This window comes from Abramis brama, assembly GCF_963993115.1.
Source record: "Abramis brama genome assembly, chromosome: 8".
NCBI lineage: Eukaryota > Metazoa > Chordata > Actinopteri > Cypriniformes > Leuciscidae > Abramis > Abramis brama.
Genome location: NC_139970.1, coordinates 20,062,460 through 20,083,781, shown reverse-complemented (window position 1 = coordinate 20,083,781; position 21,322 = coordinate 20,062,460). Strand labels below are relative to the sequence as shown.

Below are 21,322 nucleotides of genomic sequence, written 5' to 3'. Positions count from 1 at the left end.
ATGCTGTTAGCTTCAGGCCATCACTTTATATAGATATAAGCTTAATGAGGACATGCTTCAAATAACACCAAACATCACATACGGCATAATACAATCATCCTTATTTCACAACCATTTTACAAATCTAGCCTAGGCCTATGAACTATCATTAAGCTGATTTGGTACTCAATTATTATCATTTTTACTATCAATTATTTATCATTCATAGCCTATATATTTTAATAGGGACTTAAGTATTATTAATGGTTCTTATTATCAATGTCGAATTTTTGTGTGTGTGAAAATCATGATACAATTTTCAGGATTTCTGATGAATAGAAAGTTAAAAAGAAAAGCCTTTATGTGAAATCAAAACATTTTCTAACATTATAAATGTCTTTACTGTCACTTTTGATCAATTTAATGTATCACTGCTGAATAAAAGTACTTACTAATTAATTACTAAGTACTAATTAATTTACTTACTCCAAACATTTGATTGGATCATGGTTTCCACAAAAAATATTCAAATATTTTCAGCAATGTTAATAATAAGAAATGTTGAGCATCAAATAAGCATATTAGAATGATTTCTGAAGGATTGTGTGACACTGAATGGCTGTTGAAAAATTGGCTTTGCCGTCACAGAAATAAATTACATTTTAAAATATATTCAAATAAACAGTACTTTAAATTGTAATAATATTCCACAATATTACTGTAGTTTTGATAAATGCAGCGTTGGTGAGCATAATAGACTTTGTTCAAAAACACCAGCTTTCATTTCTAAGAGTAAAATGGACAATATTACTATCACAAATATAACATAGAATAAAGAAACAAAATTCCTGTATGCCACTGATATAAAATATAAATAAAATAAATACATATCTTACAAGCTCTGAATGCCATTTTATTAGTGTTTAACAATATATACTATAAGTAATGTATATTTTATTAACCTATATTACTTTTACATTATGTTTTCAGCTGATGCTGATATGACTGTTACTATATAATGCATCCCTTCATAAAATGAATTGGTGGTGTTGACTTTGCCCTAGATAAAGAATATGAGACATAGTGAAGGATTATATCTACCACCAAAACCTGAAAATAAGGTCTTTCAGCATTCACTAAGAATGAACCGGGCACAGTGGTGATAGTGATATTTATTTGCTCTATATGCTGTTTTAGTATCCAGTTCACTGAAGCAATTATGCAAACCGACTAAGTGTTAACGCACATACAAAATTAGTTCGACAAAAATAGCTGTACGCAATTATTTGTGGTGCAACTTCCCATTCTGAGTCTTTAGCTGCAAAGAATGCAGCAAACTTTTACAGTATGCAGGGACTGAACAACCCAATTGAATCCTGACATAGAGGTGGGGGGACAGAAAATGGATGAGGATGCAAATACGCTACATCAGTGGCGGATGGAGGGTTTTGGGCTGTGGCGTAGGCAAAACAGCAGGTAGTATGGCTGCAGTCTGGGGCTGAAGGGGTGGATGGCTGATTCATACACAACCAACAACCCACCAGCCATCCATCTGCCTGTTATAGTCCACCACACAGCCTAGAAACTAATCACAATGAACAACACTTTTATCATAATGTGTTAAAACCAATCAAGAATAGAAATGGCCATCATCAGAATAGTCATCTCCCGCCTCCATAAACTGTGGCAGAAGGATTGATAATTACCTCAGACACTCATATTAGCATTGACATTTCACGCATATTAGCCACCAATCTCAGCACTTTCATTCTCAAGCCTCATTCAGACTTTATGCATGTTTAGGTTATGTCTAAAAAGTAGTTAGGCCAAATGGATAATGATAATATGGAAACACATGGAAAAACAGATGACAGTGAATGTGTTGAGAAGTTTGTTGATGCTAATTAAATGTCTCTCACCCTGAGGCTTTTGCTGTAGTCACTCATCTGAATCACAGCACAACAAACACATTTAACCTCTTCCACTTACAATATGAAAAGACAGGTTTATGGAGTGAAGAATGGAGCTGGGTGATGATGATTTTCAACAAAAAGATTGAGGTTAAATCATAATGAGGTTATTCTTTCAATTACACACTATCTTCAAATGTTTGAGGTCAGTAAGATTTTTTTGAAAGAAATTAATACAGTACTTTGATTCAGTAAGGAAGCATCAAATTGATCAAAAGAAAAAAGACATTCTTATTAAATAATCCTTATTAGGTTTGTCAAACGTACCGGTACTACCAGTACCAGTACCAGTTAGTCCAAAAAAAGGTACCAGCCTTTCTGCAGTACTGGTAGTACCAACTGAGTACCGGGTACGTCCGGTGATAGACGCTGCTTTCAAACGTTTTCGTTCGTGTTTGTGTGAGCGCTCTCTGAGCGTCAAAGGTTTCTATTTACAGCATGTTTTTTACAAGCGTTGAGCATTGTATCCAATCACAATCAAATAAGTTGAGCATGTGAGCGCAATGTAATGGCCTATCAGAGGTGCTAATCAGTTAGTCAGAAACCACCAAGGTTTTGTTTCGTTCAACATGAGCCGCGTGCTTGCTAATTCTTTCATTGTAACCATGATATAAATGCATTGTACAATTTTTGTATTATTATATCGGGACTTTTTGCATGCTAAATTCAGAGAGGTTCTGCTTTAAAGATTGACAGCCTTAGTTATAATTAAGGGATGGCTCTTCTCATGCTTTCTGTTTTATTACCCATTCACAATCTGAAAAGTTTAGTTTTTCATACTGCTAATGCTAAATACATTGCAAAGTTTCTGGATTGACAACCATATTTAAAGGTGCATAACGCAAGTCTCTGAGTTTTTGCAGAACTATGCCCCCCTCTGGCGACAAATGAAACTGCAGCACTGCAACTGAACGCGCATGACGTCACGCCCAGTCTCAGATTCCGACCCGAATCCCTCTTATTTATTTTACTGTACAGGATTATAGAGGCAATCGCATTGATCAGAGAAGGGCTCATTCAGCCCATCAGGCAATTGTTTAAGCATGTATGGGTTAGAATAACGGGTATTTTTAACTTTAAAAGTTGCATAATGCACCTTTAAATGTGCAATTGAATCAGAAATGGATGAGACAAAAATGGGACAAATACTTTTATAGTAGGGCCAGTTTCTGCTCTGAGAGAACCGAAATTTGACTGGTATTGGTAGAGACTACTGGTGCTTTGGTGATGTGACAACCCTAATCCCTATTAATCTCATAATAATTCCCAGTAAAGATTTTTATGAGCATTCAATACTTTTTTCAAAAACATTTTAAAATCTTACAGACCACAGTGGTAGCGTTTTTTTTTTTTTTTTCTTAGGGAAGGATTACATTTTCCGAGTCTACTCAGCGAAGACGTGTTTTGTGGGCGGAGCCTGCCTGGTGGCAGTGGAAGCAGTTTTTTATCTTACAATTCTGACCTTTTTTATTGCAATTCCGAGTTTATATCTCACCATTCTGAGAAGAAAACTTACCTCCCTTTCACATGAATTTCACCAAAATAAGAAATGACCTCCAAGCAAACATAACCTATTGTTATTGCTGAATTATGATGCAACTACCGTGGAAATTCTCAATACGAATATAACCTACTAAATCTGACTTCTTACTACAGTATCTCAAGGTAATTCCTTGAATACTTACAATACTTCCCTGAAGTATGCTGACGGCGTCCCGTCACGAAGCTACTATCACTGTTGTGTTTCTGTTGTGTAGAATCTTTAGTACTTCTATTCCCCAGCTGCGCAGCATATATCTGACACGACTCCCAAGTTGTTCTTTGCAGAAATTAAGTTTCATTCACGACCAGGAGATCACTGCTCACAACAACCAAGTGAGTCTCCTGAATAGAAAGATACATGAGGCCTACATTTAAATCATACAGTTGAGTAAAAATCAATGTCACTCAAGTCTTCTTAACTGTGATTTGTTCGGGTGATTGGTTTGTAATGATCTAAGCTGTTAGTTCTACCGTGTTAAGCACTTTTTGGGTAAGCATGGCTTTTAGTAATTGTATGGTCTTTGACCTGAGCATCCTTAGTCTGCATTTCTCATTTAATGTTGAAAATACCCATTACATAAAATATTTCTATCACACAACTCATGGGGTATAACTTTACGCTGAATGTGTGTGTTGAGTATTTGCTATAAAGCGTGTCCATGAAAAATTAAATTCAACAAATACAGACCCTTTACAATTTAGTCATATAATGATGAGTAAATCACAGGCGATACGTGGCTTGGCGAGGCGTTTGTTAAAGAAAACGTTTACATCAGATCTGACTGAGCATAAACAGTGTTTGGATGCCCCAGTGAGCACGGTTGGTTCAATTATCGGGAAGTGGAAGTTACTACCAACACTGCTTCAAAGAAGTCATTCCTCTCTTTGTGTAAAAATGGAGATGACTTGCGAGAGAAGTCACAGAGAAGCCCACTTTAAATGGAACTAGAGCACAGGTCAGCCATATATTGAGCTTTGTGCAGGAAAGGGGTACAGAAGAAGCCATTGATTAAAAAACAGAGCCAATGCAGCCTTGGTAAAGCTTAAGAGACTTGAAGAAATCATATACCAATTTTTTAAATGTAGTGTACATTTTTTTAAATTCATGATTAAACAAATAAATAAATAACATTTTATGTTTGTAGGCAAAAATATTACAGTTCAGGCAGGAATTATCTGTGCAGCGTCAGAAATACAGACCGTCAGATTGTCAGAGAATACAAATACAGGTGTCCGTCAACTGAAAGCTCAATGTCATGGACACTTCGAATGTAGATGCAATTTATTTCTGGCTCATCACGCCACATTGCTTGTGCCAGTTGTGCACGTGATGCTGGGACAAAGACAACTCTCGTTTCAGTATTCAACTGAGGACGGAGTGATATTCATTTCTCTTCTTTTTCTTCTGGACAATTTTGTGCAATTTATTCAGCTCAAACCACTTACACACATTCAAGACCTGATTGAAAACAGTTATTTTTTTGTGAACAATGGGTGATGGACCAAACTATGCCTAAGCATACAGACCATCACACGCATGCTGTTGCAGTCTTGTGCTAAACTGTCAGTTCTCAGTCTGCCACACAGTCCACCTCCTCTCACAACCACATCCTGACCTTTTGCTTAATCAGGAAGTGTGAGTGACTTTCTCTTCAGCTGAGCTTTCTGGGACTGTCAATAAGCAGATAATTTCGGTTAAACTGTTACCTCAGCAGAGATGTGTATGCATGCTACAGACCTGCATATTCAGACCTAATAATCAATACCACTGTTGCAGTGCTGTTTCTAGGGTCATAATGCAGAGGTTTCATCCAGTGCAGGCTTGACAACAACATGGTGCAAAGTGGCCACAAACATAGCACTCGTGAGCACCTTCTTGAAACCTAAAATGTCAACTGGGACTGTGGGACACTCTACGGTCTCATGGACTTCATGGATGTAAAATGCAACTCTGCAAGTACACATCAAGAGAACTTGTCTCCTATAAGTTTTTGTATTCAAAATCCATGACAGGAAACTGGAAATGAAACAAAAAGAAAGATTATCAAAAGAGTGCTGGACATATCGTATCCTTTGAAACATTTTGGCAAAAAAAAAAAAAAAAAAAAATGAAAAGAGATGTAATGTAGGTGGGATGTAATTATGGTATGGAAAACAGTTTCTCTGAAACTAAAAGAGGAACAGAGGCAGGCAATACTACAGAGGAGGCGGTACAGGCATTTTATACAGCATCTTTCAAGTCTAAACACAGATTAGAGTGAGATGAATCTTGAGGCCTACTAACATTTAGTCAGGGTTAAGTTAGAAAAAGCTAGCAGACATTTACACTTTGAGGTTGAGTGGAAATTCTGCCCTGGACTATACAAATATTGATGTGTGTATCATTGACATAGCAATGTAATGTGAAACCATGCCACAAAATTATTTGTAAAAGAAAACATTAATTATAAAAATAAGCCAAGAACTGAGCCTTGTTTCTATTTATGCACAGTTCTTATGTGCATGATAAACATTAGAGGAAATGAATCCATGCGTGAGAATGTTTCTGCATGAACAGCACTTTACGAGCATGTGGGTCTGTGCATAAACTAATCCATGAGTACGCTACCGTTCAAAAGTTTTTTGTTTGTTTGTTTGAATTTTTTTTTTATTCAGCAGGGGTGCATTAAACTGATTTCAACACTGATAATAATTTGAAAGGTTTCTTGAGCGGCAAATCAGCATATTAGAATGATTTCTGAGGGATCATGTGACACTGAAGACTGGAGTAATGATGCTGAAAATTCAGCTTTGCGTCACAGGAATAAATTACATTTCAAAATAGGCTAATATAGAAACAGATATTTTAAATTGTAATAATATTTCACAATATAACTGTTTTTACTGCATGTTTGATCAAATAAACGCATACGAGACTTCTTTTAAAATCATTGAAAAATCTTACCGGCCCCAAACTGTTTAACTAGTGCTTGGAAGTTTCGCCTTTTACCCATTTTTGTTTTTGTTATTTACATGGGGCATGAAAAAAAACAAAAAAAAACCATTTCAAAATATTTGAGCTTTACACAGCTCTTTGCCATACAAAAACAGTTCTTAGGCAATGTCCAGACTGCAGGCAAATCAGATTTTTTTTCTAAAATCAGATCTTTTCAGGCAGAATGTCGGCACTAATAATTGCAATTGCAAGTGATCAAATAAGATTTGTGCATCCAGACTCCAGACATAACCAACCTATCTGCATCTGCATGGCTTTCAAAACGGATGCAGGAAAAATGGAGGTGCATCCTCTCACTCTCCAAATAAGGTGCAGATCTCCATCGCACAGGAAAATGCCAAAATCTTTGGACATTTTAACCACCAGTTTTGACGCTTGTTGTGTGCCGCGTAAAGAGTGATGCAAAAGACAGTTTGAAATCCAATTTGAGCAGCCAGAGCGTCCAGACTGAGATGCACCCGTAAAGATCTGATTGGAATCGCATTTTAAACCACCTCCATAATGTGGTTTGAATCAGACTTGGGAAAAAATTGTATTGAATTTTTTTTTTTTTTGCTGTCTAGACTTTCAAAAACCCATCTGGATAAAATCTGGATATGCAGAAATCTTGATTTTTTTCTGGCAGTCTGAACTGGCCATAGTGAAATGTCAAGCTCCAAAACACCATTAAGGAAGTCCATATGACTCATGCATAAGTCTTCTGAACTCTGAATATTATATATTGAACAGACTCAAATTTAAATCTGAAATTGAGCCCTTACCTTCTCCGCCATGTTTGACATCATTGCCAAATGCTAGTTTTTCTCATGTGTGCTATAAACAAATGTGACTTGGCAGTCAAATGATTAGGATTGGAGCAAATAATTACAGTTTTCATTTCATTTTTGGGTGAACTATACCTTTAAGTCTCTAATAAGTTAATTCAAGCGAAGACTAAAAAAGAAAGTCGACCCTAAATTCTGTGTATGCCAAATTATCAAATTTTATCTCTGTTCATTTACTCTATGTTTTGATTGGATTCATATCAAACTGTGTAATTAAAGCTGTAACAATCATAATGAACAGCAATTTCCTTTTAGTGATGAGTCATCGTCTGGGTGAAAACATGATTATCCATGCTCTCCTTTCATCTCTAGACCTTACATCAATTCATCTGGCTGAGGAAAATTCTGCTTCTCTTAAGAATGAGCAGCCAATCAACCCGTCACTGTCTGTCTCATGGCACACAGCTGAATGGTGTGAAGAAATCATAACAAGTGCAGAAGGGCAGACAAGAGACATACAGTAACATATGTTCTGTATTTGTGTTTCATGCATGAATTGGCAAAATAACAGTAAAACACCTGTCATTGGCAGCAATTGTCTTGCCAATACAATATCCATGAACTTTAGGTTCATGGACCATCGTGGCACTGGTCAGACAGGAAAAAAAAAAAGGATAATTTGTTATAAACCTACACAACATCAGTTGTCTCTGTAAAGGTCAGTGAGTACCTCTTGGATATTTTTTTTTATTTTTTTATATTTTATTTTTTTATAGGGAAATAAACTATTAGCCTGATCAGTTTATATCAAGCCAAATCACATAGAACAGAAACAAAGCGCCAGACTTTCGTTAACAGTTTTCAATTCTAGAATTCTTCCCAGATCAATCATATATTTACCTCCTTTTCACACAGCAAAATAAATAATTCACTAGTGAATCCACTAAGTATAGGACTGAGAAACTAATCTTTGCATTAGTAACCCAGATCTCTCACTGGAAGGCTTTTGTGAACTGTTGCATAAGTACAGCATGTGAGTCTTTGGCATATCCACCAATCAATAGTGCCATTAATCCAGGTACTGAGAATATTAAAGAACAGTGAACCTTTATATGTAACAACAAGAACAGGTCACAATTGAAAAAGACAATCCTATATATAACAAACAACTAGAAAAAGTTTTGAGGAAGAAAGAGACAGCCCTGAGGCCCTTGTATTTACAATGGAAAAAAACTATACAGACTTTAACACAAAAGGTGACACTATCACACATCTTTTTATTTTCATTCTTTCTGATTGCGATGTAGGGTTGACATCAAATCAAGTCATATCAGAGCTATTAAAGATTCTGCAACCAGTTATGTGACCTGTAACTGGGGCCTGGCTCTCCACGTAAACCTTGTGTTTTCTAGGGATCAAGGGCTAAGTGATAAGATCATTTCAGATTTCATATTACAAATCAGAAATAAATGTAATACAGTTATTGCAAAAGGTGTTACAATGAATCTTTTCTCAGATATTTTACAGGTGGCATAAATGCAAGCCTTTGAAATTGTTCCTAAATATAAAATTCAAATACAAAAACAAAATAGTGGCGACATGTTTCATTCATTCATTTTTATAAAATAGGCCTACCACTGATTACAGAACTCTAGTAAGCCTATTGTAAGTTACGGTTAAGTAAGTAAGTCAGATGTATTCAGTACTAATAGTTCTGACTGATTCAGAAGCGTTACTGATTCAAAAATAATTATTGAATAATTGCTTAAAAAATAACGACTCAAACAAGTCATTCGTTTAGGAATCGAACAACACTGTTCGCGCTGTTTGTTTTGACTCACTAAGGAGAACCGACTCAAATGAATCATTCGTTTAGGAATCGTACAACACTGGTCGCACTGTTTGTTTTGATTCACTACGGAGAACCGGCTCAACCGAGTCATTCTTCAGTAGGGGGAATGTACGCTGCCTGTATGTGTCGTGTTGTAATTTTTAATAACGATGTTGTGTCACCGCTGTATAGAGAACGTTGTCCGAGTATTTTAGTACAGTGTTCTGTCTGCGCTGACAGAAGTCGAAAACCGAGCGTCTAGAAAATAATTCCGGAATTTTAAGGAAACAGTAACGTAATTGGGTCTAGGTTTCCATCCATAATGTGTTCAAGGCACCTTGTAAATAATGTCAACAGACAATGTATAACCCATCTGATTATTTTACCTCCAGGAACATTATTAGAGCACATTGAAACAACGTAAAGCTTCTGCAGCAGCAAAAGCTGACAACATCTAACGTTAGACATTTGAACAGCTCTCATGACGGAATAATAAAGAGTGATGACGACTGAATGAACGATTGCGTCCTCCGTTATGCCTTATAATACGCTTTATAATAAAACTTACACCACTCGACTTGCTAATATCACTCTCGCCCAATTTCTGCCATATTACGGACTTTGTGCATATCAAAAGAAAATTGATTCCCTTTTCTTTAAACCTTCCAAGCGTTTAACCACTACTACACACGGACTGCAAACATTACCAGCTTTAAAAAAGGCAGAAGTGATCACTTACGTTTCAGTCACCGATATGCTCCATGATTTTAAGGTAGTATGCAGATCAGTGTTTGGATACACGGCGATCTCCGCAATTCGTTCACTTGCTCTGCATTGTGGACTCGCCCTGCCGTGACGTCACCGCGCATTACGTCAGAGATGTTGTCCTAAAACCCCCGCCTCGTTCACAAATACGCTGAGCCAAAAGAAGATGTCTTTATAAGATGTGGAAATAGTGTATTATTAATTGTTTATTCGGCCACCTGTATTTAAAGAACGCTTCATGGAAATGTTTTCGATGAATATACAGACCTAAACGAGCGCGTTGTCGGAAGACCTTGACACCCATCTAGTGGTTACAGACTAGCAGTTCTCATAGAAGATAAACTGCAGCTGGATGAGGTTGAATTTACATTATCCTCCTGGGACTCACCCAGGAATAGACTTTTGCCCACTGTAGTGGACATTATATTTTAGTGAATGTCTCTGACAACATACATGTCACAGATTTAAGTCTGGATGTCCTGTAAAGAGCTCATTCAGGGCTTTTCAGTGATACCAAACATGGCAAGACCATGGAGTGCTTTGAATGTGATTAGGTGTATCTTGTATTGAATAGGAAAGCGAGCGAGTCTGAGTAGGATAGGAGTAGGGAAGATTTCTTTGTATATGTGAGGACCCTAGCTGCAGAGTTTTGGATCTTATTATTTGGATCAGAACATATTGGATCTTATTTATTGGATCGTATTGGGTAAACCATAGAAAAGAGAATTACAGTAATCAAGCCGTGAAGTGATGAAAGCGTTAACTAGGGTTTTAACATCGTTGGTATTCAATTCACTCACTTAGTGAGTGAGGAAATGTGAGGAAGGAAGGAGAGAGAGGAGCCAAAGATTATGCTGAGGTTTTTAACAGTGGTAGAAGGTTGAACCAAGATACCAGCAATATTAACATTGTCAATACAGAAACAGGATGTAGTTTGAGGTGAACCAACAAGAAGTAGATCTGTTTTATCAGTGTTGAGTTTGAGGAAATTACTGGTCATCCAATAATTTATAGCATCAATATACAAGCTGATATGGAATTAGTGGGGAGAGGAGCAATTGCGTTGAGAACGGATGTAAAGTTGTGTCGTCTGCGTAGCAATGCAAGTTAAAGCCATGATGACGGATAATGTGACCTAGTGGAAGCATGTAGATGATGAAGAGAAGAGGCCAGAGAACAGAAGATTCGAGATTGGTCTGTAGTAGGCCATGTCAGAGGGGTCAAGGCCAGGTTTCTTTAGGACCAGGGTGACGGCAGCAGTTTTCAATTCCAGAGGAACAACACCAGTACTGAGAAGTTGGGAAATGAGAAATGAAATAGGCAATGAAATAACACTGATGTCATACATGTCCACTGTAGAGGACACCAGGACCTATTTGGCCTATCAGACATTTTGGGAGACAGAACAAGTGAATAGGGAAATAAATTATTATAGGCTATATCAATATTCATATTAAATATCATTATGAAAATGTTGCCAGTCATTACTCCCATTATAACACTTGCCCCAAGAACACATTATGGCAATTTTAATCACATATTGCATAAAGTAAAATGGTATATCAATTAATTAATCTTTTATAGCATAGTTGAGACATGCAAAGCCTTTATACAAAGTTTGGTTAAAAAATCCTGAAACCTAAAAATTGATTGGTGAATGAAAAGAAATCCCATTGTTTTTTCCTCGACATGTAATTCCATGTCTTTTTTTAGTGTTTTTTTTTTTTTTTAACAACTGAGTCCTGGTGTCCACTACAGAGGACTATAGGACATTGCATAGCATATGAATCAAATATATATATATTAAAAATCCATTGTTTCTTATGCTCTAAAACATGTAATGACATGAAAATATACTTTATATAAAATTCAGAAACCGTTTTTTGTGGTTCTCGGGAGGTTCACACTACTCCATATTTTTCAATTCTGCCACAAATATGCTGCCATATAGCCTACCTGCCATACATGCAGTAACATCATTATTATGCCATGTATTTGACAGTTTATTAGCTAAAAGGGGGTGAAATGTGTTTTAGTGTTTGTGAAACAAATAATGTTTCGCTCGTTTGACTCTCTGCACTGGTCTGGACTACTTTCAGACAGTTAGGCTACTATATTCTGTAATTTAATTAGCATAAAAAGTTGCTGCCTTAAATGTTTAAGTACAATCAACTTTAAGTAATTTCAACTTAAATTACATTAAACTGACTTACAAAACGAGTTGATTCTTGTAATTTTTATAAAGTTGAAAATAGCTTAACTTATTTTGATGAGTTAAAGCAAAGTAAAAACATATGTTGTCAAAACTTATTGATCAAGTATAATTTTTTACAGTGTTGAAATAAAATATAAGAGGCTTTCTTTCACACGTAATACAGTTTAATTTAATAATTGTAGCCTAGTTATGCAACTGTTTTGGCGGAAACTATCATGACAACATGTTTGTATTTGAGATACAAGGACTAACTGGGAACACAATACGCGGGAAACAATAGGTTTTACTTCTAAGTGTTTTTTGTGGCATTTAGGAACTCTATAAAAAAAAAAAAATGTTTTCAGAGACCTATAAAGAAGCGAAACTATTTCAAAGGCAAGTACAGACAAATCAGGAGTGGCATTTGTCCTCGACCGGCCCTCATCTGATCTGACCACACACACCTGCTGAGAGATAGAGAGCCAACACGCTTTACTGGAAAAGTGAGAGAGATCGAGCCTCTAATCATCTTCCTGTACAGTTACCTGGCCTACCTCTTAGCTGAGCTCTTTGCCATCTCCAGCATCATGGCGTAAGTAAGGGGTCCTTACCATTTTGCTAACATTACCATTAAGTTATAAAACTTTAATTCTGAACGTTATCTGACTGTTCAGAACATCAAGTTTTTAAAATGCTTTAAAGAAAGTTTTTTTTCTTGGTAATGCGGACATTAAGAACATTCCATTTTGCAAACATTATGGGATTGTTACTTTTGAATTTCTCTGAACATTCAAAAACAGGTAATAACATTTAAAAATGTTTCCATAATATTTTTGTGCTAAAGTTTTTGGAACATTATTAACCAGATAACTTTGAACAAACATTCTATTAATGTTACTGTAAGGATGTTTGTTCATAACTTTGAGAGAAAACATTCCCTGTCAGCTGAGTAAAAGCTTGCTTCCAGATATCTGAAACTAACATTAATTTTCCTGAACGTTGTGCTCCTATTTCTACAGTATTGTAACCTGTGCTTTGACTATGAAGTATGACGTGGAGGAGAATGTATCCCAGCATTCCTGCACCACTATTCGCCATGTCATTAAGATGCTCGGAAGTGTGTCAGAAACTCTGATCTTTTTTTTCCTGGGTGTTGTTACCATAACAACAGAGCATGAGTGGAACTGGGGCTACATACTCTTTACTCTACTATTTGCTCTGCTTTGGAGAGGCCTGGGTATGGGAGATCATTTGTGAATTATAACAAATTTTCAAATTATAAGGAAGTTTTTAATAGTACCAGGTCGTTTTCTTATTGTCATTGGTTACAATTAAACAATATCGCCACAGCTGTGTTGACACACCAGCATGATTGCGATTATTGCTATTTGATATTACTTTTAACAAACAATTCAACAAACAAGAAATATAAGTAATGTATAGTAGACACAGTTGCCAGTTAGTTTGCCTATTTTATCTCCACCAACAGAAATAGATCCAATCAAAGCATAGTCAATAGTCATGTCTTCAAGCAACAGCAAAGCAGTTGTGTGTTGTTCCTGAATGAATCAGTGTTTTGAACTTACAAACTTTAGGAATGATTCAACAAATCATATACACGGTCACTTGTTGCCACGTGCTGGTCTAATGATGTAACCTGTAAATTCCACACCACTAATGCACAGACTGACAGTATGTCTGAAACAAATACAAATTGTCATCTGAAATGACATAACTTGAGCTACTGGCTCAAATGTTACTATATTTCCATTTTCTTTTAGGAATCCTGGTCCTAACGCAGATCATTAACCCCTTCCGTACAATTCCTTTTAACTTCAAAGATCAGTTTGGTTTAACCTATGGTGGACTGAGAGGAGCCGTGTCCTTTGCCTTGGCCTTCACTCTCCCTGACAGCATTGGTCGCAAGAAGCTATTCATCACAGGCACGATTGTTGTAATCATCTTCACAGTGTTCATTCAGGTACCTTTACACAGCAACTGAGTCTTGCTGACAAGTGCTTGCGTTTCAAACAAGCCTTTTTAATGAACCATCTTTACAAGTACAGCATTAACTTGTTCATATATTTGTTCAACACTTTGCATTGATGTTAGGCCATGAATATGAGGCCCTGTTTACACCTGATATTAAGCGTTATGCACTTTGGTCGATCAGATCACAAGTGGACGACACGAAATAAAGGTGTAAACAGGGTCTAAAATGTCTTGATTGTCCACTTTCGACCACTTCCAAAGGTAGTCAAAAACGCAAATTCCTTGTGATCCATATATGGCTTTTACATTTACACTACAATTAAAATGTTTGGGTCAGCAAGATTTTTAAAAAATCTTATGCTCTCTTATGTTCACCAGTGCTGCTTTTATTTTACCAAAAATACAGTAAAAACAGCAATTGTCATGGTCACTGGTTGCAGCACAAAGGAAAGTTGGCACGAGATGCAGCAGCTACTATTGGTCTGGAGCAGACACTGGAACGGGCTCTTGGGCTGGAGCAGACTCTGGTCAGGGGCTGGAGTGGACGAGTGTGGCCCAGAGACACAATGCCAGATCCATTATGGTCAGTGCTGAACTCTCTGGGCTTGGGTCTGGAATTTCACTCACAGGAACAGACTGGGGAATTTCTCACTGGAAAGGACTTGGGAATCTCACACTCTGGAACAGTCTCAGGAATTTCTCTCACTGGAACGGACTCGGAAACTTCTCTCACTGGAACGTACTCGGGAATTTCTTTCACAGGAATGGACTGGGAAATTTCTCTCACTGGAACGAACTGGGGAATTTCTCTGACTGGAACAGACACAGGAATCCCTCTCACAGGAACTGACTGGGGAATTTCTCTTACTGGAACAGACACAGGAATTTATCACTAGAACAGACCCAGGAGTTTCTCTCACTGGAGCGGACTCTGTGGCTGGCATGTTGGTTTTCTCCTCGCTCTCGCTGATGGTAAAAGGGGAACCATTGTCCGTCTCCGGGCAGGCGGACTGTAGTCTCTGCTTTGAGGCCAATTTATTCCTGTGATGCAAAGCTGAATTTTCAGCATCATTACTCCAGTCTTAAATGTCACATTATCCTTCAAAATTCATTCTAATATACTGATTTGCTGCTCAAGAAACATTTCTTATAATTATCAATGTTGAAAACAGTTTATTATGCTGCATAATATTTTTTTTGTGGAAACGTCATATATTTATTCAGGATTCTTTGATGAATAGAAAGTTGAAAAGAACAGCATTTATTTAAAATAAAATAAATTGTAACAATATAAATGCCATTATTGTCAGATAATCAATTACTTTTAATCAATTTAATGCATTCTTGCTGAATAAATGTAAGAAAATCAGACGGACAGCAGAATTTTAAACGGTAGTGTATAGTAAAGACTATTTCTCTTTGCAGGGAATTACAATAAGACCTCTTCTAAAATTAATGAATGTCCGTAAGACAAATCGAAACCAAGAGACCATCAGTGTTGAGATTCACAAAAGGGTATGTTTTCAGTGGTTTCATTCATTTAATTTAAACACACTTAATGTATAATCTTAATCAGTTTATTTAGTCTTGATGCCATTACTCTGTTTCAGTTAATGGAGCATACTGTTGCAGGCATAGAAGATCTATGTGGACAATGGAGTCACTACTACTGGAAAGACAAGTAAGAGTTAGACTCTTACATTTTAGTTATTTTTTCCTCTACACAGCTTTTCTGAATATAAAAGAACAGTTCTCTGCTGATAGTGGATTAGTAGAAGTATTTCTGTGTCATGTTTCCACTTTCCTCATTGCTTTTTTGTTTTAAAATTGTGCCACCAGTTAGACTGGTCTAACAGCTCTGTCTCAGTCTATATGTGAACATGCATTATAACATCAGCGTCAGGCTTATGTAAATTCATTTGTCATAAAGACTATTCCTGTTAGTTACTACCACAGCTATTACCCTAAGATTGTTATGTTCAATTTTGGAAAAAGATAAGAATGGAAAAAGGACATTTATTCAGTGACTCAGTTTATATGTAGAAGCTAAATATAAATGTAAAGTCCAGTACACTCTGTTATCTACTTTATGTGATTTTGATTGTGAGATTAATTTGTTTTGATCTATAAAATCTTTGATTGTCAGGTTCATGAAGTTTAATAACCGGATCATTCGCAAGATTTTAATCCGTGATACTCGTCCTGAATCGAGCATTGTGGCTCTGTATAACAAACTGGAGCTTCAGAACGCCATGGAGATTCTGGACACAATGTCCGGTGACATCAGTGCAGCTCCCTCTTTAATTTCATTACAGTACGTCTCCTTTTTACACAGTCACTTCTTTTCCTGTCCTATGCTTCTCAGAAATCTCAGAAACTGGTTTTGCTTTTTGTTGTTGTTGCTGAATTTAGCTTACACTAATAGATTAATCATTTTACTAGAAGTCACAGGAGAATCCCAATGATTTGCTTCCTGTTGAGTTCTGTTCTCTGTTCTCGTTTACAATAGTGAAGAAATAAAGAATGCCTCAAAGTCCAGGAAGAAGTTCTTGTCATCTGATGTGACAAGCATGCATGAACTCTTATCAAAAAACATGTACAAGATCAGACAGAGGGTGAGTTGTGACAGAATGTCCTGAACTTACAATATTGGAATTGCTAGAAGTACTAAAAATTCAAAGATATTAGGTGTTATATTAAATTCAAAGCTAATATTTTTCATAGCTTTGCTATTGTAACGGAGACAAGCTATTAAAAGCCGTCCGGGTAAACCTCACATCCCTGGCCTCTAGCGACTGACGATAGAGACCGATGCTAGAGACTGTGGTCTTTAGCGTCCTTTTCTAGCATTCTTTTGCAACCACCACCCATGCCGGACACACCGTTCGAATCCCATTCGGAGCAGGTAGAGTTGAACTGGTTACATTTGGTGCCGTGACCCGGAGTGAGTGTAAAGAAGGCAAGCTAGTGAGAACTGTGTGGGTAAACCTCACTCCCCTTGCCTCAAGAGACTAGAGACTGTGATTAGAGACTGTGATTCCCATGCCGGAGATGCCGGTTCGAATCCCACTCGGAGCAGGTCGAGTTACATTTGGTGCCATGACCCAGATGGGAGTGAGGTTTAGGGGGTGAGTGTAAAGGAGGCTAGCTAGTGAGAACTGTGTGGGTAAACCTCACTCCCCTGGCCTCAAGAGGCGGAGATGCCTGTTTGAATCGCACGGACCAGTTGAGTAGGACTGGTTACAATATTTATAACAATATGCAAAGTAATGCACTGAAGGTGCATTTTTATAAATTATCATAAAAGTTTCAACCAAAAACACCACAAAAAAAGGGTCAAATGCTCAATAGGAAGTTCCTATTTCCTATTAAAATAGGAAAGTTTCTAAAAACATCCCAGTACCATAGCTGAAATTTGACAACAGAATTAGAATTTTAGTATATTTTAGGGTACTGACCGACATTAGATATAACAATTTTTTGTGTCGCATTTGTATGATGTTATTGGTTATTCATGACACTGAACAAAAACTACCATGTTTATAGAAAAGTTTAACGTTTTCTTCAATGATTCAGTTTTGTAGTATTTAGTATATGTGGAATAAGTAGTGGGACATAACATTGTTAATGTCCCTATTACTTTATTGTGCCTTGCAATATTTCACAAATTGTGATCTATATATTTTTTATCCATTATGCTTAACAGACAGTGTCTTATACCAATAAGCATTCATTACCCAATGATATCACAGCCAGAGAGATCCTGATGAGACGGCACACAAGTTTACGTTGCAGCCTCAGAGCTGGAAGCTTCCATGGCACTGTATGTAACACTACATAAATTTATACAGAGCACTTATTTATACAGGGTAAAAGAATGATGAGATATAAGACAAAAACTTTTGGTTTTTGCCATTTAAAGGGCACTTTTGGAATTTGAAGATCAGCGTAAATTGTACTAAATTTGTCTTCCGGGAAACATATAAGTCTCTTCTGCTGCTTTTTCAAAGGGCAGTACTAAATACAAATGAATTGATATTTAAACAAAATAAGAAAAATTCTGACATCTTCATCCCGTTCCAAAGTTTTCACTCCCTGGATCTGTATGTACTTCTTAATATGAACATGAGAGTCTTATTTTCTGTCATTGACCCTTTCCTTGCTCTTCTCTGCCGCACCAGAATGCTGCAAAAATGTCCCAGAAGTTTTTGTCTCTGCCGATGGGTCAGAGTCTGAACTCTGGATTTCCTCCACGGAGATTCGGTCACACCGGTGAGAGAATATACAGTATTATAGCAGTAATTAAACCATCTCTAGTTCACCCTCTGGCCCTTGTAGCAAAACAGATTCAACATGTTTTGCATATAGACAGCAACTGACTTACATTCAGTAGATGATCTCAGAGATTGTGTACACTGTTAAAAAAATCTGTAGAAATTACAGTATTATTGGCAGCTACTTGCCAGTAACTTACTGTAGATTTAAATTGATGTTATTTACTGGCAACAGTTTGTTCAAAGTTAAAAGTTATGTTGTTTGGAAAACGCATACAATGGAATGTGAAATACTCCTCCTAGGGAATTCATCCGATCGCCACCAAACTCGGTGTGAATGAAGTCAAGACATTGAGGAGACATTTTGGTTTGAATGTGGATTTTCTGGAGAATTTTCTCTCTCTCTCTGTGTGTCTGTGTGTGTGTGTGTGTGTGTGTGTGTGTGTGTGGGGGGGGGGGGGGGGGGGATTTGTCTATTCCATTTAATCTTTGTTTTTCAAGGTTTCAGGGGCTTTTGGGGCCCTTAACATGCTCAAAAACTCTTGAAACTTTTCACACAGGTCAGAACCCACGGTCATCAGAGCCGGGCTGAAGCTGGTACCCAGGCGTGGCAGGGGGGCTCAACAGCGCCCCCTTGCACACGGTCTGAAAACTTGGTCCATATATCAAACACGCTTGCATGAATTAATATGAAACTCGGTACACATATAGATCTCATCGGGCCGAACAACTTCCGTACTCTAAGTTATTAGCTCCACCCAACAGGAAGTCGGCTATTATGGGTTGTTTGAAAAACGCATGCTGTGGAATTTGATGTACTCGTCCTAGAGAATTCATTCAATCACCTTCAAACTCAGTCAGCATGAAGTCAAGACATTGAGGATGCTAAATTGCGGACGGATTTTTGATATCTCGAACGGTTTGGCCATGGCGAGGAAACAAATTTATGGCGAGAAAAGAGAAACACAAAGTAATATAACTTCTGCATACGTTAACTGATCTTGATGAAACTTCAGCAGTGTGTTCGTGCTTCAGCAGGCCGATCAGATGGATGTAACTATTGTGAGTCAAAGTTATAGCGCCACCAACTGGCAGCAGGAAGTGTGTCACTTTCAAAATGCTTTTGACCGCACTGACATGGATAATGGTGCAGAGCGAGCGTTTTCAATGAATTCCTATGGAAGTAGGAATGAACTAAAAAACGTTTGCTCTTCTCTGCCCATTCCTCGCCGTGGACGCACACTATATATATGTATATTGTTACATATATAATGTATATATATATATATATATATATATATTGTTATATATATATATATAATGTGTGTAATATATATATATATATATATATATATATATATATATATATATATATATACACACACATTATATATATATATATATAACAATATATATATATATATATATATATATATATATATATATATATATATATATATATATAAATATAGCTGCGAGCTGCGATGGAGGGCCCAAGCCGGTGACACTGCCACCCCGGTGGCTTTAATGTAACTAAAGGCACCAGGGTGGCGGTGCCACCGGCTTGGGCCCGCAATCGCTGCTCGCAGCTATATATATATTTTTTTTCATTTTTTTTTTTTTTGCCTTTTTGCCACTTTTGGGGCCCTTAACATGCTCAAAAACTCTTGAAATTTTGCACACACGTCAGAACCTGCGGCCATCAGGGCCGGGCTGAAGCTGGTACCGGGGCGTGGCAGGGGGGCTCGACAGCGCCCCCTGGAATGGGGTCCGAAAACTTGGTCCATATATCAAACACGCTTGCATGTAATAATATGAAACTCAGTACACATATAGATCTCATCAGGCCGAACAACTTTCGTGCTCTAAGTTTTACAAAAGCCCAACAGGAAGTCGGTTATTATACGTTGTTTGGAAAACGCATACAATGGAATGTGAAATACTCCTCCTAGGGAATTCATCCGATCGCCACCAAACTCGGTGTGAATGAAGTCAAGACATTGAGGATGAATTCTTGCAAACAGATTTTTGATATCTCGAACGGTTTGGCCGTGGCGAGGAAACGAATTTATGGCGAATAATGGGACACAGGAAGTGTGTTATAACTTCTGCATACATTATCTGATCTTGATGAAACTTCTGCAGTGTGTTCGTTGTAAGAGGCCGATCACATGGATGTGACATTTGTGACATATATAATGTGTATATATATATATATATATATATATATATATATATATATATATATATAAATATAGCTGCGAGCAGCGATGGAGGGCCCAAGCCGGTGACACCGCCACCCCGGTGGCTTTAGTGTAACTAAAGGCACCAGGGTGGCGGTGCCACCGGCTTGGGCCCGCAATCGCTGCTCGCAGCTATATTTTTTTGATATATTTATATATATATATATATATATATATATATATACACACATTATATATATATGTAACAATATATATATATATATATATTTTGAATTTGTTTTTGTGTTTTTTGTCATGTATAATTTGTCATGCTTTTCTAATGAACATCTAGTGCAGAGCTGTAAATATTACAACGATTAAGGTCAAGGTATTTTCATAACTATATTGACAGTAATGTACTTGAATTGAATTGATAGTAATGTACAGTATATTTTATCTTAGGAGATAGTGATAGAGAAACTGAGATTGACTATCCGTCAACCAGGCCTATGTTCAAGCATCCACAGAGATTGTCATATAAAGCAGTGATGCATCTAGCTTCCTCTGTGAACATGTTGGATGAACAAAATGAGGAGCAGAGGGGCTACAGGACGTCACATCTGAGGTCAAACATCAGCCATTCAGGGCATCAGACCTCAAATCTGCCTTATGGCTCATCTAGAAACCATAGTGACAAAGACTGTGAGGGTGGAGAGCAGCAATCATGGCTGTCTCCCCACACATGGGTACAGGAACCGCAGAATGATGTACAACAGCCTTTGATGAGGAGGCCACACTGATCTGTTAATGCAGCTGGACTGCTATTATCTGTG

At 37.2% G+C, this 21,322-nt stretch overlaps 2 protein-coding genes across 5 annotated transcripts in view; one reads left to right on the top strand and one right to left on the bottom strand.

The window, feature by feature from the left end:
• Positions 1-9,956, bottom strand: part of inpp4aa (inositol polyphosphate-4-phosphatase type I Aa) — a 29,625-nt gene extending 19,669 nt beyond the window's left edge. For 3 of the 4 annotated variants that reach the window (XM_084123084.1, XM_084123085.1, XM_084123087.1), the window contains exon 1: positions 9,821-9,943. The gene's annotated coding sequence lies outside the window, so the exon portion shown is untranslated. Of the gene's footprint in view, positions 1-9,820 lie in introns of all 4 variants that reach the window. The other variant, XM_084123086.1, reaches the window with a different exon arrangement.
• On the top strand, positions 6,650-21,295 carry slc9a2 (solute carrier family 9 member 2; the record flags this gene model as incomplete). The annotated part of the gene is made up of 11 exons (XM_084121320.1): positions 6,650-6,795; positions 12,519-12,632; positions 13,060-13,277; positions 13,822-14,021; positions 15,458-15,547; positions 15,643-15,713; positions 16,179-16,346; positions 16,542-16,647; positions 17,739-17,855; positions 18,214-18,403; positions 20,937-21,295. The coding sequence occupies 11 exons, from the start codon at positions 6,650-6,652 to the stop codon at positions 21,287-21,289; spliced, it is 1,773 nt and encodes a 590-aa protein (XP_083977446.1). The 3' UTR covers positions 21,290-21,295.
• Positions 21,296-21,322: the final 27 nt, after the last annotated feature.